At 40.4% G+C, this 25,433-nt stretch overlaps 1 protein-coding gene across 2 annotated transcripts in view; it reads left to right on the forward strand.

Moving 5' to 3' along the window:
• Nucleotides 1–19,337, forward strand: part of TEKT5 (tektin 5) — a 30,998-nt gene extending 11,661 nt beyond the window's left edge. The window contains exons 6-8 of one of the 2 annotated variants that reach the window (XM_030482789.1): nucleotides 11,524–11,678; nucleotides 15,008–15,254; nucleotides 19,311–19,337. In XM_030482789.1, coding sequence (XP_030338649.1) covers nucleotides 11,524–11,678; nucleotides 15,008–15,221 — 369 coding nt within the window. In that variant the 3' untranslated portion in view covers nucleotides 15,222–15,254; nucleotides 19,311–19,337. Of the gene's footprint in view, nucleotides 1–11,523; nucleotides 11,679–15,007; nucleotides 15,339–19,310 lie in introns of those variants that run through there. The other variant, XM_030482788.1, reaches the window with a different exon arrangement.
• The last annotated feature ends 6,096 nt before the right edge of the window (nucleotides 19,338–25,433 follow it).

Genomic DNA, 25,433 nt, shown 5'->3' on the forward strand with positions numbered 1-25,433 from the left:
AGTCAGAGTTCAGTTCGATTAAGATTCTTTCTCTTACAGAGGAGCCTCACATTCACTCATTTTTTTCAATGTACATGTGGAAACAATAGAGTTTTCCTGCCATTGTATTTGCCATAAGTAGTTTAAGACGTTTTGAGGTTATTTTTAGGGACTTTTAGGAAAGTGTAAAGTAACCAGCTAAAAACGTATTAAGCCACAGCACATAAACTCACATTTTCTCTCTTTCTCCCCTTTTCCTCCCCCCCCCACTTACAAAGCGTGAAAGATGTTGAATGCGGGTTTTTGTGTGTTTTAGACTCTATATGATCTAGCCAGCTACAGCATTCTATCCCTGAATTGGCCATCCATCCAAGTTTCTCATGGATTTAAGTCTATGAACATTTGCTTCACATTTTTCATAGACCTTTTCTAACTCTTTTAAGTGCCTCTTTTATAGAAGAACTTGTAGCATAGGGCAGCACAGGGTGCACATACAGAATCACAAAGTACATATGAGCAGGGATTTTGCCATGGAGTCCAGCTGACACTGACCTAACTTTTGACAACTGGTATAGAATGGGAAACCCAATATTTATGTCCCTATACTGTCACGCTGTTAAAAAGCAATAATAAGCTATCTGAGAAATTTTGGTAATTATATTTGCATAAAGAATAATTAGTTTGTACCATATACATGGATTAAAAAAAGGTATCAAATAAGATTGCACTCTATGAACTAATGCTGCTGTTACTACTGAGCCAGTAGTTAGCACATACATAGCAGAGATACTTTACTCATCACAAACTCCATAGTAATGTAGTTACATCAGAATAACAAAATGCTAGAGCATGAGAAAACTGCATATGCTGCTGAGGAGTAATCCAGTGTAGTCAAAGGAAAGGAAAACACAATACATTTACTGAGCAAAAACATTGCTGGTTAAGATGTGGGTGAAGTTATAGGGTTGAAGTCCTGTTAATTCTCTTGCTTATGACCATACCTCAAAAGGACAAGAAAAAAGAGAAGCCTGGTGAGAGCAGAAGTAAGGAGGGAGTGCTCATTTAACTGTTTTTGCACTGACTTCTCAAGTAGTGAATGCTACGCTCAGAGATATCCTTCTTTCTGCCTTATTATTTTCCTAGCTAAGCAGGGTAGCTCCATAAAATGAGAGGAAAAGGAGCATAGAAAAGATTTGCTATCTTGGAACCATGAAAAGCTATTCTTTTAATGAGGTCTGGAGCCCATTTTGGAATGAAAAATACTTTTCCAATTTGTGAAACAGCAAAATCTCTTCCAGACCAAAAAAAAACCCCAAACCAACCAAAACTCTAAAATCCTACAGGGAACCTCCTGCAACCATTTGTTTCTGAAGTCAGTACCCTGAAAAAGTATGCTCTGCTAGTACCATTGATACTATGGTGACAACTGTGCTGTGTGCTATGGTTAGAATTCATCATATATATATTTAAAATGTTTCTTCTGGCCTGACCTTTTTCTTTAATTTATTTTATATGTGTATATGTGTATATATTTTATATTATTACATATGCCTGTATGTCTAATGGCTTTATGGCCACATGTTTACAGTCCTGAGTTGCTGTGCAAGACTGTCATTGCTTCAAACTTGTTTAGGGGAATCCACTAAAAATCCAAAGGGAACATTGGCATTGCTCTAGTAATGATCTACTGGAATGTTCTGGCATTGCTGTACTTAAATGGTAAAGGGACAGAGAGCTTGCTAAATCCACAAGTATCTATAGAGAAGAAAAAAGAATCAGTGGACTTTTTGCTTGAGCAGACAAGACCCAAAGTAGAATCAGGGGCCAGACAAAAGCCAGACAAATCTAGCTGGGCAACATAAGCACTTACTTTTCAGAGCAAAGGAATTCATCACTGCATCAGCTTAACAGAGATAGATGGCTTCATTAGCACCAGGAACTCAAAATCAAGATCACTGTTCTCCTTGAAAGCTCTGATCTCTACAGGCATTGGCTTACACAGAGGACTTTCTACAAGATAGACTAGTGACCTGCAGGCAGTGCAGGCTTAGTGCATAACCAAGACTTCTTTCTGACCCTAAGATCAAAAATATCTCATTTCCATTTCTGTCCAGACTGCACAAGTCTATGATTAATTTATTATACTTGATTCTGGGATTAATCTTGGTCATAACAATGTGAGATTCATCCAGAGTTTGGATAGCAGAACCCTGGAAATACAAGGTGCTGGAGACAGAGGCCTAGAAGCCCTAGCTAGGTATGTGGCAAGGGTTAGATCACAAACCAAAGACAGCATTACAGCTCCACTGTGCTTCATCATCACTGGGCTCACAGAGCATGTGGTTGTCTGGAGATGCAAATATTCTGCAAGAGTCTAATCACAGTGTTATGACTGTGGTCAGGCTCAGAGCTGCCATAGGACCAGATTTTTAGGCAGGTGAACAGAAAATACAGTGTAGGCAATTCAGTGTAGAAGAGGGTGGTATGTTGCCTTCAGCATATCTGCAGAAACACTTGAATTATGCCAAGAGACACTATGGTAAAGATATTTTACATCTGGTGTAAAAGCACACAAATCTTCAGGAAAAGAAGGAAAACCTTTAATCAGGGTGCCAGCCCCTCATTAACATGTTTGCATCTCTTTTCCATGAAGGTAATATTAATGTAAATAGTTACCTTGGCTCCAATCTCCTGGAAATAACCAATAGGGCAGGATGTTTATGTACATCAGCTCTGGGAATCAGTCAGACCAGACAGCAAGTGACATGTTTGCATAGTCCAGTATTTATACCATACCTCAACAGCAGATTATCGCTGCCAGCTCCAACACCTGTCCCATGCTCAGAAGTGTTTCTATGCCCAGAGGCAGAATGCCCAGCACCACCCTTCCTGCAGGTCTTGCTGTTCTACCACCCGAGAGCACAGGGATCAGAAAGAGACTAAAAAACCAGGTACATGTTTAGTAAAACCATTAAAAAAATAGCAATGCACTCCAATAAATGAGTTGCCATGATTCTAAGAATATTTCTACTCTTAGCCTATACCTGAATATATATACTTTTAGTCATATCTGAAGAGCCTACAGTATTTTGTTTCAGTAAGTTACTCCATCTCTTAAATAAGTTACTCCCTGAGAGTCTCCATCTTTCACACATTTTTCTTAATTTTTTTATAAATTTAATAAAAAAACCTTCCCTGTCTTAGCAACTATTATGTTTATATAGTGGCTAGAATAATTGAATACATCTTATTTACACAGCTTTCTTCTAATTCGAGGGATAAACTTATTTAATTTCACAACTTGCATAAAATATAGAACAAAAGCCAGGAAAACTTCTGTGGCAATAAAACCAGAAACTGCCCACCAGCCTCTGACATAGTTTTCAAAAACTCTTTATCTGAGAACTTCTGAACAGATCCCTCCTATGGCTGTTGGAAAGGACAGGCCTGTTCCTCTGAACAGAAACACAAAGAAATACTGAAATCTGATGGGAGGTGCCCATGCAAGAAGCCTGGAGGAGAAGTGCGGCAATGCTGTGAGCTGCAGGAAGGATATGTGTATAGCAGGGGGAGTACTTTCCCCTGGCACTTGCCCCATAAAGGCTTTCATCTCAGACCGCAGTGTATCCTCACATGACTTTTTTTAACTCAGTTTTGTTGGTGGATTTTTTCCCTCATGCCGTAAAATTTTGGTTATTTACAGTATTTCATGCCCGTTCATGGTGGCTGGGTATACAGTTAATCTTATCTTTTAATATTGGAACCTGCATGAGAGTAAAGTTTTCAGATGATTAATGAAGACCAACTCGGAAGTGGTTGGCAAGGTGTGTGCTGGTTGGTGTAGGTAGCTCAAACTTGTCTAGATAAACCTGTTTGAAGGAGGAAATAGTTATTTAAGCTAGGAACAGACTTTCACCTAGAAACCAAGAGAAATTACAGATGAAATCTAAGACACTCACTTGAAGCCAAAACTAGATTTCTCTCTCCTAGAATTGTTGCTTGATCTCATGAAATCATAATGACTTGCATACACTAACTACATCAGAGTACTCACTATGGGCATGTAGCAAAACCATGTAGGAGAAGTCTGGCTCCTCAGCATGCCATGCAGCAACACTCCACTTCTTGGATTAGCCTGAGGGGAATGTGAAATGGGGAAGGCTAGAGCTGTCATAACCCAGTAACAGCCACTGCACATCAGGATTCAGGTTGTCATGAATCCAAGAGTCTTTATTTGTAAAATAACCTTAATGTCTTCTCACACTGAGACACACAGAGCTAAGTGAAGGCAGCCTGGATGTGAGACACTGCTGTCACTGATAAAGAAGATAACCTATTTCTGCCACAACATTCACGTGTGGGAAACTGAGGTGGTTGCTACTATTACTGCTCCCTCCCCTGCAACCCATCTGCACTCATGCAATTCATATGGGCTTGGCAGAGGAAACAGGATTTAGTTCAAGGCAGCAGTGCTCATACGTATTTATAAAACTGTTCCTTGTTCTCAGATAAGGCTGTCTAGCAGAAAACAGAGATGGACATCTGTAGCAGCTTTTCTAGAAAGGAAGCATTTTCAGGCTCTGGAGAGTCACAAGAGAAATACATTTCGTTGACTCTGAAGTGAGGGCAAATTTAGCTTACCGTGACTGAGATTTCATTAGTGACTAGAAAGAATTTCATTCCTGACAAGAAACAGAATTGCAGAGCAGCTGTATGAGCCGTAGCTGTTTTGCTGTGGCACCATCTCTTTCTAGAGACATCTCTCTCTTAAAGGGATGTATACCCTCCTTTTACATGAGAACTTGAGACAAAACAGAGCATGCCCAAGGCCCAGACTGCCTGTTTTATTGTTATTTTGACCAGGTTTTGCAAAAACACATTAATAACATAGTAATTTATTTTGTTCTCCTACGTGATGATGCACTCTAAAATTGGTGGTCCTGCAGCATCTGAAAGCATGATACAGTGTAAACTGGAGAGGAAATACAACAGAGCTCTTGAGACTTATTCTTGTTCCTCAGTAGTTAAAAGTGGAGCAAGGCAGCATGCAGCGAGTTAAGCATCTTCTTGTGCATAGCTATGGCTTCCTCTGTTATTTTGAAAATATTTTAGAAAATCCAGGCCAAGTTAAATGTTTCCACGGTTTTACTTTTAATAAAGCTGTTTTAAATGGAATGGGTTGCCCAAAGAAGTTGTGAATGCTCCATCCCTGGTGGTGTTCAAGGCCAGCTTAGATGGAGCCTTGGGTGACATGGTTTAGCGCAAGGTGTCCCTGCCCATGGCTGAGGGGTTGGAACTAGATGATCTTAAGGTCCTTTCCAACCCAAACTATTCTATGATTCTATAAAATAAACATCTTGTACATTTTTAGGACCCATGGAAAAGTTAAATAGAATGTGATTCCATATAAATGTGAAATTCATTTGATTCTTCTCAGAGATTAAAGTAAAAAAAAAAGGCATACTGGAGTTCAGTGGAAGGAGGATTTTTATATGATTGTAAAATCATTATACTTACCCAAAAGGCAGTTCCAGAGTGCCTGGATCTTCTGTTTCAATCTATGCAGATCAGAGCAATCTCTGTTAGGACACAGATTAAATGTCCAGATGTATATTTAAAACCTTCTTTGTTTTAAAAGTATAGTACTGACATTCTGATATTTTCCTCTTTTCTGTGACAATGTCATGTTTAAGATAGTTCAAAATGCTGGGGATTTTAGAGGTATCCTTTAGCACAAGTAGAACTTATGAATTTTTGTGAATGCTTTAGCTTTCAGATCTGTTGACTGTATTTATGCCAGCACTATTCCCATTGTTATGAAGTGTTTTATATAAAAGCTTACAATATTCCCAAATATGGACCAAATCTCTCCTCTCCTGATATGCTTGATGAATTATGCAATGCACTGGCTCGAAGATATTTTCTTTGGGCACAAACTAAACCTTCATTACTTCTCTTCATTACAAAACTCAGTCATCCCATATCACAGTATACACAACAAATGCACTAAAGTTACTGTTCCAAATGATTCTAACTCTGCTTCACTACTGTTAAACTACCTGAACTCATTACCTGCTGATGGCACATTCTGTTGAGGAGTCTGTGGTGGTTTTTTTCTTTTAAATGTGCTTTTCTTCTTAAGAGATTCCTGGACTATTCCCCACCACCATCTGATTAAAAAATAAACCAAAACTTGCTAAGTCATAAAACAATGACCCGCAATGAAGCTTTGAAAGAAACAAACAACCCCTAAACCCAGTAAGAGAAAGGGACATGGTAATCTCTATTAAAAATTTAACAGTAAAAACTGTCAGGTCCAAATTAGTTTCAGATTTGAGATCTGGGTTATACTTGTAATCCAAAGATTGCAAGGTATCCTAGTTTTACTTTGAAATAATGTGGTCATATTCTCTAAAATTAATTGTGAAATCAGTCATGATTACACCACTTATTTAATTACATATGATAAACTCAACAAATGTAACGTTTACAAAATAAATTGGATAAAATATGGAAATGTGGATGAAAAAAGTTTAAAAAACCTGAAAGGGAAATATTAAATAAAAATAAATTTACAAAATGAGGAGGCTCAGGAATGTTCCTACCACCATGTTACCTGGCTGCTGCTGAGCAAGCCTTGGAAAAAACAAAGCAACAAGGATAGCTTTAATACTGTAGCCATGTTAAAAATGCTGATGTTGTACAGAAGATCATGATGCCTACATGATGAAACTGTGCAACTTGAGCACCTCCTTCTCTCAGTCTATCTGTGTCCAGCCTGTAACAATCATGGCCCGGGTGAAGTGAGAGAACAGCAAGAGTGCAGTTTCCTACAGGCTCTCAAGAATTTGTGCTGCAGCACAAAACTCTACTCATGTCCTGGAAGGGAAAGTTTCCGGATGGGCAGCTGCTGGAGCCAATGCCTCACCACGTTCTCCTAGGAACACGCCGCTCAGCGTTTGTTGTTTTTGCTTCCTGCCTTTGGACGTCATCCAGAAATGACGCAGACTGATGCAACGCTGTCTGGTGATCCACCCCACCAATCCGTTCATGTAGAGCAGATTATCTAAACCATTTGATCCAATGTGTGGCCAGAGTGAGTAATTGAAAACTGTTTGTACAAAGCAGCTGCAACGCAGTGGAAGTGGTTCCCCTGAGGCCATTTGTCTTTGTATGTCTTAAATGATAACACCTTCTTCTTTAAAAAAAGAAAAGTAATTTGAGAACACATAATAAACCCAAACCACATCCACTTACACGCAGCCAAGCAAGACCTAAAGATGGATCCACAGTTTGACATTTGAATTTTGAGTTCACAGGCAGGTTTAAACGATGTTTTTCCTTAGCAAATGAATAATGGGTTTGTTCAGTAGCATGAATCAATTCCCTTGGTTGTACATAATGTGCCTGCAGACTACTCGTACCTTTATGAGCAGGGCACCAGAGCACCAGTGAAGTTGTGTGGCACGGGAGTGTAGTGACTGCCCACTGTGCTGACACAAAGCGGTGTAAGGATTGGACAGAAAACTGAGTTTTCAGTGACTTTTGGATGAAAGCTCTCTTTTCATGACCAATGAACTACTGGAGTCTCAATGAAGAGTAACATTTTCTATCTAGACTTCAGAGCTTGCCCTTTTCAAACATTGACATGGTGTGAATTTGCAGGCTGCGCAAGATCTAAATACTTCAAGTCATTTCTAGATACAAGACTACTTTTGTCCTATGTCAGTTATATTTATGGGGGAAGTGCATACGTGGCAGCGTTCTGAAGGGGACAATACAGTCTCCTGCTTATGTGTCAGTAGGGGAACACCTATGTGTTTGCTGTGTGGGCAAGAAGGCCTAGCCAGGTGCTCTCTGACAACACAGCACAGTAAGTCCTGTAAAGGAACGGAAACAAACCTCAGGTTTGATGATTATCAACATTCATGCGCTTGAAAAGTTAGTACTGAATTTGAAATACATGGGTTTGTGGTCTGGCGGGTGTACTTGCACTGTAGCCACATACGAATGCATCAGAAGAGGATTTGAGAAGAGTGTATGTTCAGAAAACCACTCTTCTAGTTCTCTCTGCTAGCTGAGCTTAATGGAAAGAGCCTTTCCAAGAGACAGTTTATACATGGACAGCCTGTTCAGTGTGGTCTGTACTAGAATCAATCATTTAAAGATGCAGAAGGAAAAAACATCCAATACATTATTTTTTTATGCAAGCAGAATGAAAGAGTAAAGGGCACCTCACCATTACAGAAGCATTGTCACATAGTACTGGAATGCCCATGGTTTGCTATAGGCAATCCTTATGTAATAAGGATTTGTGGCAGAGTAGCAGCACTGTTATCTGAAATACTGAAGACTACTATATTTCTTCCCTGGGTCCTCTTATGAATTTGTGTAATGCTTCCATTATCTGCTGCAGTACAATTCTGTGGCCATGCTGTGTCCCCTTTGATGGCTTCCTGCTTTCTTTCCACATGTGGAATAAACACAGGGTACCTACACTGCTTTCAAATAAAGAGAAGGCAGGAAAAAAGTTTCTTGCAGAAAATACTAATTTCATCCTCTTGTCTAACCTGATTTCACCAATTAGCATTTAGAGAGCTTGTAACCTGACTTCACTGAGTAAGTTAAGTTGTGATAATATGAATCAAAGCAGGACAGAAAGCATCAGCACAGTGACTACACTGCATACGTACTGTAACATGAGCAGCATCGCTCTGGGGAGCTGGTTTCAGTCATGGTTCATTTCTGAGTGCTCTGGGCTGCTCGAGTTGTGCTGTTTCATTGACAGATTTGCTCCACAAATGTGAACCACCATTTCCAACTGCTGTCCAAGAGAGGAAGTGTTATCACCAATAAAGCTCAAAGTCTGAACCACAAAGGTCCTACCCAGAATCAGAACTGAGAGTGGAAGTCCTCTGCTCCACCATAAATAGAAAACAAATAACTCACTCAGTCCTTTCTGAAATTGAGACATGAATTTGCCCAATTCTTACCGGGCTGATATCTGCTACTTTGTCTCATTGTTTTTACTTTGAATTACACTTTTTATTAAAAAGAAATAAACCTACTTAAAACTTGCTCCAAACTGCAAGTAGAATTAAGGTAAGAGGCTGACATCCTCACATAGCCCACTGCAGGTAACAGAACTCCAGCACAGGGACTTTGGCTCACTCGCACGCAGCGAGGCGTAGCATGGGAAACACGGCTGCAGGGACAGAGCTGGAACATAAACACAGGAAAGGAGGACCCTGCTGAGCAGCGGGTGACCTCCAAAAGCACCGTGTACCCTTTGCCTCCCAGCCTTGGTACGTCACCACAGGTTGCTGTTTTGGTTCACAATGAAGGTGAACAGTGGGAACAAAGGATAGGACTGACAGGCTTTAAAACTCTCCCTGATAAACATTCACTTACTCACCAGGAGCCTGGCTAGGAGCTGGACCTCACCTCTGTCACGTACGGAGGAGCACACACTGGATTTTCTTAGGGAGGTTAAAAATAGCAAAGTTCTGACAACAGCACAAGCTACTCAAATTCTGCTTCTGAGCAGCAGAAGACCCAAATCCTCAGTGTTTTCAGGGAAAGAAGAAGGGTGTGGGCTTGATGCATAATGAAGACATTTAACTTCATTAAGTCTCTTTCCCTGTTTTTTTATCTATAGAAATAAGTACATGTAACTGGTAAAATTGTAGACAATAGGTAAAATGCTGTATCTAACAATGCATTCTTATAAGTAGTTCCTCTACAGAGAGCTACTGAAGTACACTGGATTACCTAAAACACAGCTAATCTACAGCAAGTATCTGATTAAAAAGGAACCACTGCTGAATTACAGGAATTTACCACCATTAGCTTCACTGTCTTCCATACTGTGTTCCCTTCATAAAAAACCAGAGTTTTTCCCCTGCAGTCTGTAAGAATAAAAGCTGCTTTTTGGGTGAAGATGTTCTCAGGCTAGCTCTGTGAGAGCCAACCTTGGACCCAAAGGGCTCAGAACAGTGTGGAGACCTGGCTTCAAATCAGTACAGTTCATACGCTGCTGCTCCAGGGTCCAATTCATCTATTGCAACATTGCATTGCTGTAAGGGTTGAACTGCTCTGGACAGTGCTAGTCAGAACATAGTTTACATTGCTCTACTGTACAGCATCAACAAGCACTTAAGGATTTGGACTGGGTGCAGGTTCCTGGCATCCTTAACTCTGGGTTTTGTCTATAAATAACCTTTCAGCAGCAGGAACTAATGCAGTTCTCAAACCACACATATCATTGGCAAACCTGGTACAACTTAGTGTGTAGGCAAGATCTAAATAGCAGCATAATTTAAATCACATTATGCCATTTTTTGTGGTTGTTGAAATTCAACTTGCACTGATTTTAGTAGAGTGGCTGAGAAACTACAGTAGTTCAATTTGTTATCTTCCATTTTAAAGCTGTCTAAAGGAAAAAAAAGCTTGAAGAACCTGTTCACCACGCTGGCTATAATGAATCCTGATCAATGAAAGTAACAACAGTTACCTGAATATAAATATTTTCTCCCTTCTTTAAGGCTGAGCAAAACTTTTCCTTGCAAGTTTGCTCATTTTTTCATACAGGTTACAACATATAAGCGGCACTTACAGAATTTACAGGGATAAGATGATTATATGATGGCATGCACTGCAAACAAAAACTATGCTTTACTACTTCCATGGGCCTCTCGTTTGTGGTGATATTGCCACCCGTATCTTCTACATTTACAGAAAATAAGCTTTTAAAGAAGTTGCTCTTCCCTTTACAGCTCCCAGTGGAGTTTTCAAAACTTAGAGAATTTAGTTTCAGTATGAAACTATGACTTGTGTTAATATGTTCTTGCAGCAAACGTCCCCAAAATACATGGAGTATGGAACAAAGGGGACATATTTAATTCCTTCCCAATTTTTATGAGGCAAAAGGAAATAAGAATTGAATGAAGGTTTAAATGAAAGTGACAGTTAATTGGAATTTTACCTTTGCAAAATGTTCATAGATCAAGCTTCAGATTTTTTTTATTTAGGAGAAAAATTAGGTAATAAAGCAAAATGGAAATAAGTCCCCATAGAGCGATAAACACCACCTCTATGAAAATGGCTTTGTCACAAAAACCACAGTTGGCATTTCCCCATCACAATAATTCAGTGCTTCTCTTCTGCTTGTAATAAAATTATGTTCCAATTTGCCTACAAATTTCTTCATTTTATTATAGGAAAGAGGCTGCACATTTCTTAGTGGAAGCTGTTTGCCTGTCTTCCAGGAACAACTCCATTAAATGCTTTCATATGATGTATGAGTGTACATACATTGGCTCTCCTATGAGATTTGATTACCATATGTCCCTTTAAAGAAATGGCAAGATCAAGCCAATACTATACAAATCCATCTGATTCGTGCGAGTTTATAGTAATCTCCTCCCCTAAATTAAGCAAAATGACATTCTAAACTGGAAGTAGTTCTGATAGGAGTGTTTAAAAGTGTAGGTGAGTTCTGATTTTGTATACATATGAAGCTTAAAACCATTCTGCTTTCTTCAGGTACTTCAGGAAATCTTCCAGACTGAAGATACAATCATGTTATTGGAGAGATCCATAAAGGCAAAGGAGTATCCACTGAAAGTGGCTCAGACCCGCCTGGAAGGACGAACCAAACGACCCAACATAGAACTCTGCCGTGATGCACCTCAGTTTCAGTAAGTAAAGGCCAAACTACTCTCCCCCTTCCATCACCAGCCACTCAAGAACAGGAAATTTAACAACAGTATGAATGAATCAGATGAGATTAGAACTGCATTCATTATATCGTGATACAAATTCTGGGAGGAAGAAGTAAATTCCAAGTAGCTACATTGAAATAGTAGGCCAAAACATCTAATGTTCAATGTGTGTAGTTGCCTTAACTGTCCTGGGAGAAGGACTCTAAAGAAACTGCTTGTTGGTGACCAGTATCTTTTGGGATTCAGTCTCATGTCCGAGTTGGGATTTAGGAATTGGTTTTAATCCCTTCTGTATGAAACACAAGATTTCACTTTAGGAAATACCGAATTTTAGAAACATGTTATCCCAGACAAATGTGTTTAAATGCAAAAAAAACCCCAAACCTGTCTAATGGTCAAGCTCCTTAAAAAGTTAATTGCAAATAAGTATGAGGCAATTACTGCCTCAATTAATTTGCAGTTCTATAGTGACTCCAGTATCATCTTGGTGCAGGTTAGCTCATTTGGCATACATTTTGGTTATATAGCTGTGGGGGCTTCCAAGCACACGCTGGCATCAGCTTGGTGACTCCTGTGCTGTGATCCACTGTATAGCGCGTGCTGTGTCTTCCCAGATATCAAAGGTGATGTCTGAGATGTTAGCCTTCCTTCCCTGATGGCTGAATTTTAATCCCACTTATCTCTCTCCAATCCAGTTGGAACACAACAGTGTTCCAAAAAAGTATATCTTATTTAAAATACTGTCTTCCAAATACTTAGTGAGGGGGAGTTCTCAAGAAATACTCCTCCTCCCATAGCTGGAGGGAGTTTCACAGTCCAGTAAAAAGAATTTTGTATATTTTTATGAAAAGTAGCAAACTATTCCCTTTTTATTTTTGCCTCTAGCAAAATCCCACTGTATACAAGAGCTTCACTTACAAGGAGATTAATTAAGTACATAACGCTTAAACTGAGGATTTATATTATTTTTCCTAAACAATGTTTTGTCAGCTCAAAAAGCTTCTATTTAAACATGGAAGTGGCAATCAATCATGGTTTATTGCACTGGCATTTTTTCCACTTTTTCTAACTCCTTAAACCATAAATTGTACAATGCAATATATTTTTTTTTCGGCCTCATACCTCTTTAACTGGATCCTGACCTTTTCTTTAGCATATCCATATATTAGATTTCTTCAACTTCATGCTCTGCTCTCTACATCCATTCTGTCAAAAAATATCATTTTGGATCTGAATTCTTTTATATTCATTTGGGGAGTTTTATTCATATGGCTTTTCATATCACATAAATCATGTTTGTTCTAGATGCAGGAGTTCAGCCATTAGAAACCAGAAAAACCAATGATTACACTGTAGCATTCACTTAGCAGTTACATTTACTACAGGAGCAAATCACTTCCCACTTCAGTCACCATCACACCATCAATTAAGTAAGCAAATAAACTACTATCAGCATTTTATTAAAAAAACAAACCCACACAAACCCCAAGATGGCCTTAGATATTAATACATAACTCCAGCTTTATACTCACCTTGAGGCTTGTTCTCTCCTTCCTCCCTGAAGATCTCTTCCAGAAAAATGCCTGCAGCTTTATGATTGATACCGCTGTGGTCAGCAGGATCACATGTATCCGAGATACAAAACTTGTTTGATTAGGATCAAAAATGCAGTGTGTCACATTGTCCCTTCTTCATCCCACAACTGCCAGGGATGCTGTTGATGTTCCTAAGGGTCCTGTCTAGAAAAGCTTGGAAGCTCTATTTCAAGGCACTGGAACATCAAAATGTCTTTGAATATTTTCTTTAATCAGAGTGAGAGGACATTAACATGACATCCTTAAAAACAAGTAGTGCATAGGAGTTCTGAATGAATCTAACATAACCTAAAAGCTAGTAGGAATAAGGGCTTCACAAGCTGTTGCACAGCTACTAGGAAGTATTTTAGGCTTAACATACACACAAGTTTTCTGTCAATCTAATATGACTAATGATATTTTAACCAAAGTGTTTATACAAATACACTGTTGGCTAGATGCAGTTATATTGTCAGAGAATTAGTATAACCTGTTCTCCTTCCTCCAATGCATACGAATTTTGCTCTACCCGGCTCCCTAATCCAGACCAGGTTATGCTAGATGCTTTAGCTGATCCAGATCAGTGGATATTATATTCATCATAGCTGCAATTACAAACAGAAATTCTGACAAGGTATTTGAAATTTGGGCACTTTTTTCTACCACAGTTTTTGGGTGAGCTCACATCTCAAAATGTATTTTCCCAGAGACAAAATCCTATTTGAGAAAGTAAAACCATTTCCTAATTCACTTTTTAAAGATTTTTTGCTTTTAAATGATGTTATGTGTATTTCTCTCATGTGGTTTAAGGCAAGAAGGAATTCAGTCCAATAGCTCGACTGTAATAGGGAAAGAAAATATCAAATGAACCACTTCTTTGTAACATGTAAATGTTATCTAAGTTTGCTATTTATTTAAAAGGAAGTGCTGATGTTGGCACTTGTTCTCTGTGTGTGCTGCCAACTTTGTAGTTGAAGGGATTAGACAGAAAACAAATTAATAAAGTCTAGTTTTTCTGTGCTGAAACAACTGGGACTGACCCAAAACAAGTTAAAGTAGATTCTGGAAAAATCAATCTTTCTTATTTCTATAGTGCACTGAGCAATTAATACAACGTGAGACAAAACACAAAGCTGACAGTATTAAAGAGTTTACCAGCTCAGGGACTATACAAGACAATTTGCCATACCTCCAGTGATAAGCCACTGGAAGAAATGTGGTTACTGTCATCTCACAGAAAATCTTGATTTCAGAGCCCTACATTCAATGGTTATTCTGGCAAGTGATTCTTGTTCCAGTTAACATCCTTCAGTGCCAAATCTAGACCGTTCAGCACATCTTGCTGCACAAGTTCAAGGTAGCACGAACTACATCAACACTCTCCAGTAACATCCATCCCAAATATATTTCCACAGGACCACATCCAAGTGCTTAACACCACTGTGCTAGCCCTAGAAAGGCTACACAAACGAGGGGCTGCAAGTGAAGAAGATAGCAATTAGAAATAAATATCAAAGCAGAGCAGCTTAATCTGCTAATGAAGGGCAAGGCAAGCAAGAAATCATCATTTACAGGTGCTATGCAAGCTAGTTGGGCAAATAGGTTTCATATTGATTCAGTCCAAGACAGCTGTTTAAATCCTGCCTAAAAGCATGACCTGTCCACTGTCAAAAAAGGAATGTGGTGAGGGACTGCTGAAGTTACACAACCTGTCACTTTCTCTTTTATCAGGCTTGTGACTGAAGTTTACACCATAGATGACACCATACAGACCTTAAAGCAACATCTGCAAGAAGCTCGTGATACTCTGCACATGCTGATGGTCAACAAATCAAACCTGGAACATGACATTGCTGTGAAGGCAAACTCCCTCTACATTGACAAGAAGTGCATGGACATGCGCAAAGTCTTCCCCAGCACCCCACGACTCATTGGCTACACTTGAATTGTAACCTTTGATAACATAAAAGTTGCAAAGGTGCAAATATTTCCCTAAGAAAATAATTATTATTCTGTTTTCTCAAGTAATAAAGCCCAATAGAAATAAACTTATTAAAATTAATATCAGGCCTCTTTCCTTTGAGCAACCTCATATTCTTAGCTGTAGCTGCTACTTACTCAAACAGAATTAGTAGACTTCTTCTAACAGAATCAGACCACACGAAAATAAGCAGACAAATATGGCAAGACACGTGAGTTACTAGCTAGAGATAACGTTAGACTGAAATACCATATTTCAACAGAATTAGTACAATACAGGAGTTAATTGTTCAGGGTAATGTGCTGTCTGTGTTTCAGTCCTTGTCTGGAAAAATCCAGTTCAAATGCTTACCCTTTACACTCCTCCTGTCTAGTATTGCTATATTTCGTGTTTGGAATTAGAGGAGGTTGGACAAACTTGATTCACAGAAGCTGATGGGCAATTCCAGTGCAACCACTTCAGGTACACATGTAGCCTGTATTCACTGAGAGGGAATCTTTCCATCTTTACCTCTTTTTTTTTTTAAATTTGATTCTTCATACCAGTAAGTATGAAGTATGTATTTGTCTATTTCTATGAATTATTTGTGACTGATGTGATATTTGCCCAAGTCTGAAAAGTCTTATTTAGAAATCTGTAGTACCTATCATTAAATCTTGAAGGACTTCATGAGCAAAGGCAGTACCATTGCTCTATTGTAGCTAAGACAAAGCAGGAATGGAAACAGTGTACAGCAGCATGATGTGCTTAAAGCCCTTCAGTCTGTAAGTCAAGATTGCTCAGCTTTCTAGTTCTTAATGGAGCACTACTCTGTGTGGTGGAGAAAAGGATGGAATGGGCTTTGAGATCTGACTTCTGTGGCTGACAGTTGAAACACATTGACAGTGCAGTAATCCTACCAAAGGATTTGAGACAGAACTAGTTTTAACTAATGGTAAAGCAGTCTGACTGCTTTGGACAAAATGGAGAACCAATGTTTCACTGTTATTTGTGTTCCTTCCTGAAGTTGCTCATGCTCATTTACACAGTAACCAGCAAACTACAACTCTAATAACTGAGCTGTTTCCTGCTGCCTTGGGCTCCTCTCTACAGGGCAGCTCTAGGAACACACCAAACGCATTTTATACTGGACTGAAGCCAAATCTGAAACAATGCTAGATTTGAAAGTCTCCTGCATAAACTGGCTCTGGTCCTTATCCTTTGTTTTGTGTGGGTGGTGGCTTAATCTAGCTACCATCAAAAATAATGTTCCTGAGGCTGAGCAGCACCCATACTGCCCTGTGAGCTAACCGCAGTTCTCGCTGAGCCTGGCTGTGGCTGAGCCACATGACACTCAGGTTCTCTCCTTCAGATAGTACTGAACCACACATTACATCTTTCTAAAGATTTAAAATCGTGGGAAACCATTTTGGAACATAGGATTGGGAAGTGACACCCAGGACTACTTCCGACATTCATTAAACTCATCTCACACCAACTACACTGCATCTTGATTTTCTAACTGAGGATAAACCGTAGTTATGTTGCACATTGACTATGGAGAGGGCAGGCTGCTCCATCCAGCAACCTGATGCCAAATAGTGGCTTTTGGGGAGGATTTTTTCCAAATATAGGGAAAGGTACAGAAGTAATTTGGTTTTCTATGGCAAGGTAGGACTGCAGAACAGTTCGAGGGGTCCTGGTGATGTGCTGCTGGAGACAGAGCTCTGTTACTGAAGACTTCTGGTAATCTGTTTTGAACTAACAGTCATACCTTGTTGTTTCTTACTCAGAAACACTTCACAGAAAACTTCTACCACAAAACTCCGCCTTGGGACATGACTTTAGGTGGGAGGAGTGAGGAGTCTCATGGTTTTGTTTCCCAGCAGGGAAGACTGTTACCACTGGTAACATTTTCTTCCCTCTCTATGCCTTTGTATGGAAGCAAGGGAGATTTTATCATCTGCTTCTGTAACTACCAAACCTAGGCTAAAGCACTTGATTTGCATTTCATATACTATTTTTACAATGTATGAATAATATTTGTGTTGAGCCATTAAATATTGACAATAGTCCCACCCTGTTTATCAAATACTGACAGCCAACCAAGCAAAGGAGTAAAAATTATTTGGAAATTTGGATCTTCTTGAAGCCTTTAAATATATTTCTAGAAGTTGGAGGCTTTCCCAGTTCACACAGCTACTCTAATAGCTAGAAATAGTTTCTCCCTTCTTTATGCCAAGAACTCAATTAAAGAAACATATAGCAGAAGAGAGGCACTTCTGAGAGAGCTGAATTCTTTTAACAGATCTTGACAGAAGAACAGAAAAAAATTGTCTGAAAACAATCAACATCAATGAAAAGTCAGCCTGAATCAAAGCCCTGAATGTGAAAATTTGGGGGATTTGGGGTGCAGATGGTGGCACTGAACAATAGTTCTGAACATCACAATTTGCAGCTCCTTCCTGACTGTGCCTTTGATCAGCAATGTTCTCTCCAAGATCTCCGCTCTGCTTTTGGGTGGAGTGCTCACTTGGTACATTGTCAGTGCAAACAACACTGAACTTGTTTGAACACAGTGCGAACTCCTACTGAGAGTGACTGCCTAAAATCATGGATCTGTGACAGTTAGTACTGTTCTTTCAGAGAATCATTTTCCATGAGAACAGTAATTCCCTAAGAATCAGCTACCATCAGCAAGAATAAATCTTTACTGAGTGCTTCAAAAATAACACAAAAATCATCTTCCCTAACTATAACTGACCAGAAGATGCCAAGTATATTATCCTAGTAGAAAAAACCTCAGTGAAGAAAGTGCTCTTATCTGCCGTTAGTGGTATCCATACATTTGCACACTTTAGTTTGCTAATGGTGTACATCCTCTTTTAAAAAGTATAGTTTTCTTTAATCTATCAAAAAGGAGGAAACTTCCACGGACTTAGGCTATAAATCTATATAGATCAAAACCGGCTAGAAATAAGGCACCATTTGCTTCTTAGAAGTCAAGGTAGATGGATAATGCAGAAAACTTGGATGGTAGTCTTGTTTTGCCACTGATTTACTGTGTAAATGTATTTAGACTCAGCCTTCACAATGCAGTTAATCCCAGTTGTGATGGGAATATGCCAAAGGAAAGACATTTCTAACAATTGCAAAGATACTCACCCAGACAAACCTGAGGATCTCTTAAAAAAACCCAAGCCAACAGAATGCAAACATTCTTTCAGCTTTTTTCCATAGATCTCTCTTCATATAAACTAGATCATTAATTACAGTACTCGCACGCAGCCACAGACATCAAGAAGCCAGATCTATTGTATTTCCATGTATAAACCCAGAAATTTAATGTGCAGTTCCATAATACTTGAAAGATAAGATCTGTTTCATAGCAAATAGACTAATGCAAAAAAGACCAAAACCTGTCCCTGCCTGTTTGAAACAATGAGATAATTTTAGTTCCAGACAGGCTATTTCCTAACATTATCTAAAGTATAGCTCATAAAAGTTTATGGACTCAACCTCCAGAGAGAGTGAGAAAACAATGGATCTAAATACCTTCACCAATGATAATCCCAGTCCAGTGCCACAAGGGCACTGATTATAATGAAGGTAGCTTATTTTACCCAAATCTATTGGTAGTTTATTCCTCCTTTTTAATTTAAACTCACAGCAAGGAAGCAGGATTGGTCACGTACAGATTAAATGTCTTGCCACACAGAATTTACAGATGGAATCCCCAGTTAATATATGGGATGGTGCTCATACGGCAAGCCTTTTCACTATAGCTACTCACCTGGGTAAGACCTGGCATATGCTTTCAGCACAGGATATTATGGTGTGAATAACAGGAGACAAGGAATATTAACTGTGGAGACAAAAGAGTGCTGAGTTTGGGAGTCTGTATTTAGATACCATTACAGTTTGGTAATACAGTTGCACAATTGTGCTTTTTCATAACATGTCTATTTTAAATTTAGTAGGGGAATAGCATGGGAGGTGCCTCTCAACACCTTCCCAGTGGTGCATTTTAGCATCTCCATTTTTACCACAAATCAGTTCTGTATTTGCTTACAGTATATGCAGGCCTACTGATGTAGTAAGAAACCCCAAATCCAATGAAGAAGACATGCCAACAGATTGGTAAGTAGCTATGATCTTGGATAACAGTATGTGCAAATTTAGATCTTTGCAATATTCTATCTGAAGATATAGAGTCAAACCTTGAGGTCTTCACTCTGCAGCTGCTTCACCAACACTGATTTCACAGAATCATGGAACAGATGATGTTGGAAGGGGCCTCTGGAGATAATCTAGTCCAGACACCTCTTGCTCAGGGAACAGTCAACCCGAGCACATTGCTCAGCGCCATGTCCAGTCAGGTTTTGCCTGTTACTAAGGATAGAGACTCCACAACCCCTTTGAGTAGCCTGTTCCAGTGTTTGATAACACTCACAGTAAAAAAATGTTTTTTCTCAAATTTAAATAGAATTTCCTGTATTTTTACTTGATCCTACTCTACCAAGCGTAAGTCTTCCTTGCTCCAGGCTGGTCTCAAGGAGCTGGGATTTCTGAGGACGTATCTTACCAGTAAAGACCAAGGGTGAAGAAGGCATTGAGTATCTTAGCCTTTTCCATACCAAGTCCCTTGCCCCACTCACCCAGTGGGCCCACATTTTCCTTCATCTTCCTCACCGATACACATGTAAGATGCCCTTCTTGTAGCTCTTCATGTCCCTTGTGAGATTTTGGCTTTCCTGACCACCCCCTCATGCTTGGACAGTGTCTCTGTAATCTCCTGGGTGACCTGACACAGCTTCCACCTCTTGCATGCACCTTTTTCATGCCCAAGCTCTGTCAGCAGCTCTTTGTTTATCTGTGCAGGCCTCCTGCTACCTTTGGTTTATTTCCTGCCCATGTCAGCAGGCCATTCGCAAGCTCAGAGGTCATCCTTGAAAAAAATCAGTATCACCTGTGACCCTTCTACTCTCCAGGATGATATTCCACAGGAGCCCCAAACAGGCCAAAGTCTGCTCTCCTGAAACCCAGGGTTGTGATCTATTTGTTTTGTTTTCTTTCAGAGCCTGATCTCCAGAATTATGTTCCTGAAAAGAAGGAAATAAAAAAAAAATCCACAACCTGGATGTCTCATGTGAAACCTCTGAAATTAAACGTAACCCTCTCCTGATGGCAGCACAGAGAAAACCCAGATATTATTTAAGTTTGTTCCTTAGATACCAATTCTTTTCCCTCACAAGAACAGAGGTATCATTAAGTTAGAAGAACTTGGGGAACTCTGCCCTTTCACGCTCTCCTTTTCAGATCAGCTTTTCTTTTTTATTTGATAGGGCAGTGTGACTGGAGCTTGTTCCTTAGCATGCTTCTTCATGTTCTTCTTCAGAGAATACCCTGTACCTTTGAGACAGCACTTCAGCACAAATGACCTCCAAGCCTGTTTTGCTTCACTCACTGTTTTCAAAACTACAGATATGTTGTTTGTCAGGAGATAAGAAGAAAAACTGTAGGTTGATATTGAAGCGGTGCACCACTCTTCTCCCTAAGGAAGCCATCCTCCCTCCAGCATGTTGACCGTACAGCACAGCTTGGCATTGTCAGCAAACATGCTGAGGGCACACTTGATCCCACACTTGATCCCCATGTCAGTCCATGTCACTGACAAAGATGTTAAACAGCACTGGTCCCAATACCAACCCCTGAGGAATGCCACTCGTCACTGCTCTCCACCTGGACATCAAGCTGTTGAATGCAACTGTGAGTGTGATCATCCAGCCAACTCCTTATCCACCAAGCACTTTCGGCTTATTTTCTTTCATCACTGTAAGATAAAGGTTACAGGGCAACACATTCTATAGAAGAGGTTCACAAGGAAAATTCAACATCACAGAAGTAGACACAGCAGTGACAAACAAAGGCAAAAAGCAGATGGCTCTGGACCTGGATTCCAAAACCAAAGAAGTAGTTTACAAACTACCATGAAAGTTTCAGCTTATTGCTGCACTTTTTCCCAAAAAATTCTTTTAGGAAGGAAACCATCCCAAATAAGTTACAGGCTTATTTTTAAACCAAGGGATTAAATTCTTACAGTAAAGGTACAACCAGTTCCAATAACAAAAAAATAAGTATCCAGTAACAAATAAATAAGTAAGGCTTTACTGTGGAATAAAGAATTTAAGTTTATAGAGGATGTAAACCAGCAAATCCTTCTTCCAATGCAAACTGCTTAGAAGTATTAAAGAATAGTAGAAATTTCAGTATCACTGAATGATGATCCCACATCATGTAAGAACATGCTTGCTCTCCTCAACTCATAAAATAACTGCTGGCTCCCTAATATGTGCATTACCAGTTCAGATCTGTTCTCTGGCCTCAGGCCTGCTGAAAGCCATGCAATAAAACAAACCTTCTATTAAAACTTAGTGAGGAGAATGAAAATACAGGTCAGACAGGTCTAATTATTATTTGGTGAAGGAAAGACCCTCCTAACTATTTGGACTTTATAGCTCTAGTTATTTTTCAACTGGAATCCTTAAATGTTTATTCAGTCTTCCTATGATGTCCTTTGATCTCCTACATTTTTATTTTTGAAAGCACAGATAACATTCCTGTATCCATATTAGACAAATAAGTAGAGGAGACAACATAGTGGTTTGAACTTTTGTTTGGATTTTCTCTCAGTATTTATAAACACCAAGGCAGTCCTTCATTGCTTGCCAATGCAAAGAAAGTCAAGCTTATATGAAATACCCATGCTGACCTGGTGTATTTAATATAAAGCAGACCTATACAAATGAGAATCCTGGTCAGTCTGGGGGGGGGGTGGGTGGGTTATTATTTTAATGTTTTTTAAAGGCACTTACTGTTGTATGACTATCAAAGCTTCCAATACTAAATGGAATTTTTAAAGTGATAAAAATTGAAGGGAAATATGTCTAAATAAACAAGGCAGAGGTTGTCTTCGGGTGGGAAATTCCTTAATGCTGTGAAACAAACATTCATCAGAAAATTCAGCACAAACAACAGACAGCAGAGAAAATTATCTCCAGGTCAGGGGGCAACAAGCAAAGCGTGGTCAGGAAGGTGGTGGGCCAGTGAGTGTCAGTGGGTCCCTATTCTCCACAGCCTAAAAGCCCATCTCAGTTATTTCACAACCAAGTGGAGCTGACACAGCAAGAGCAGAGAGTGACAGTGACACGATGGGGCACTGAGGAGCACAGACTGATGCACTGAACCACGTTTCAGTTACAGTCCCAAGAACCATCGCACACGCTGCCCACTGCCTAGATCACTGGCATCCTGCAACCACCCCTGCACAACGCTCCTTGTGGCCCATGCGACCTGGTTTGCTTTAGCATGGAAGAAGGAAAAGCCTTTATTGAACAGGCACTTGATATCACAGGGCTCACTCATGCTAAGCATCTAGGCTCTTCCTATGTTATGGTGTAGTTAAGGCACTGCAGGAGGAAGAAAAACATTGTTTTAAAAGCTCAGCTTCAAAAACAAAAACAGTCATGTTATTAAAAACATGCAACAAAGAGGAGTGTATTCATCCCCTCATATCACATCTGTGCCCTGCAGGCAATGTTCTGAGAGAAGTCTGTGAAACTTGTATTTGCAGCTATCTCAGACAGCTCCACCTATAACTGTCTCAGCTCTGGCTCTCTCTCTCTGCCTGACACCATGCCAGAATTGTGGACGTGATCCCCTTATGTTCCTCCTGATGATGTTAAATCCTGATGGCTGTGTTTAACTAGCAAGCACTTACAAATACACCATACAGTAAAACAAGGTAAACATGAAAATGGACTCAGGAGTTGTATTTGCATCTATTGTGCTCATCTGTGTATACTGCAGATAAGCACAGTGATCTAAACACACTGACAAGCTTTCAGGGAAGGAAGAACTTGCTGCTGCTCAGTCCTGACCCCTCAAATCCAGCCTTGTGTACCGTCAGTTTGTGAACTTCCACACTGCAGATGCTGCTGGGACTTCAGCCCATGGAGCGAGCTGATTAAATGTGAACCATGATTCTGTATACGTTATACAGGGCTGGAGCACCTCTGCTGTGGGGGCAGGCTGAGAGAGCTTCGCTTGTTCAGCCTGGAGAAGAGAAGGCTCCGGGGAGACCCTAGAGCAGCTTCCAGTGCCTAAAGGGCTCCTACAAGAAATTTGGCGAGGGACTTTAGATAAGGGCCTGCAAGGACAGGAGTAGGGGGAATGGCTTTAAACTGACACAGGGGAGATTGAAGTGAGCTCTTAGGAAGAAGTTCTTCCCTGTGAGGGTGCTGAGGCGCTGGCACAGATTTGCTTCAGACAAACTGTGGCTGCTCCATCCCTGGCAGTGTTCAAGGCCAGGTTGGACGGGGCTTGGAGCAACCTGGTCTAGCGGAAGGTGTCCCTTCCTGTGGCAGGGGGTTGGAACTGGATGAGCTTTACAGTCCCTTCCAATGCAAACTATTCTATGATTCTAAAACTGAGCTCTGTGCTACTATGGTTGCTGCATTACCTCCATCAGTTGCAGTAGTGCTGGATGCGTTTGTTGCAGTCTATCTGTCCTATCTCTCCAGCATCAGCATTTCTAGACTTCAAAGATCCAAACCCATAACTGGCACTACCAGTCCTGCTGTTGCTTGTTCCAGGTCCATTCCTAACCTCACTCCTTTGAGGAACAGGAAGGGCCAGCTGCAGAGCTCAGCCAGACATCCCTTATCAAGAGAGCACGAGAGGCAGCAACTGCAAGGCTGGTCTATCAATGGCTGAACAATAGCTGGTTCGCCAAACCTAGCAGGTGGATTTCAAATTGAACTACCCACAACCATCCTTTTATGTGTTGCACACATTTTACTAGATTGCAAGATACACTGGCTAACTGGCTAAAAGACATATTTGCATACGCAATTTTCTTGGCATATGCTTTTTACTGCTTTTGGAGCTTGCCTGTCTTACAAGCATGTATTAACCTGAGCTACAGGCCCCTAGTTTTCAGTAGCCCGTCAACACTAACATGATAGAGCATTGCACAGCATTTTGCAGAGTACAACAGCGATCTGCAGTGGCTTACAGTTCCCCCGTTGGTTGTCACAAAGCTTTTAGCATTCACCTATGCCGAGGTCTACTGTAGCCACTGTTACAGAATTGTGCAAAGGTACAAGAGACACCAGAAAAACCTCATTTGTAAGAACACAGCAATTCCTGCTCCACTACTGCTGATGGCTCTGAGCAGGAACTGGTATCACTGGTGTCTAGACGTGTGCTCATGAACTTTAGTATCAGATCTGCACTGACTTCAACAGGAAACTTTGCCATCCTCCTGTAGCAGAGTACCTATTTGAGTGAACCACGACAATATTGAAAGGGATAACTTTTGTCATCAGGAAGTCACCTATCTTGGTTAGCTGCTCAGAGACCATGACAACTGCCTGGCAGTGCCAGCAGGTCAACAGTTCTACCTGTGGTGGAGACTTGTTATGAATGTTGTTTACCTCTGAATTGTCAGCACCAGCAATGTACCTGAAACACCCACCTCTGAGGGAATGGCTTTTCAAACGAGAATAGAATTGGTGATGACAGCTACGTGTCCTACCTCTGATCCTTTGAAGTAACAAGAAACTGCTTTCTCTGCAGGGTTTGGGGGGCGTGGAGATCCCTGTGCACACTGTCTCACTAGAGTTTCACAGAGCACTGCCAGAACAGTTAGAAGATACTGAGAAAGCTCAGTTATGTATGTAGCCATTGCAGAACTGGGATTGTGCTCTTGCTGGTTCAGTCTAGTTTTGTTGAACCAGCTGCTAAAATGGCAGTTGCTTGTTCTAACGTGCCTCTAGCAAGCTCTAGTCTGTGGCACTATCCATGTGCTCTACCCTGCCCCCCCTCCTTGGGTGCTACAACATGAGCACTTCTCCTCCCACTGTAACTCCTCTCTGCTTGCTGAGGCTGTGCCCCTACTTCACCCTTCTCATATATGGGAGAGCACACTCCATGCCAGGCCCCTCCCTCCAGACACAAAAGAAAGGGCATCACCATGCAGGAAAATATGTACTAACTAGAGCCAGGGAAAAAGCTGTTAGATGCCAGTATTGCAAATGCTGTCTGCACAGTGCAGCCTCCTCAGTGTCTGCAAAGAACACTTCTTCACTCCTATGAAGAGGGCAAGTCACAAAGAATGCTTGGCTTCCAGCTGAG

This window comes from Strigops habroptila, chromosome 4, assembly GCF_004027225.2.
Source record: "Strigops habroptila isolate Jane chromosome 4, bStrHab1.2.pri, whole genome shotgun sequence".
Classification (NCBI taxonomy): domain Eukaryota; kingdom Metazoa; phylum Chordata; class Aves; order Psittaciformes; family Psittacidae; genus Strigops; species Strigops habroptila.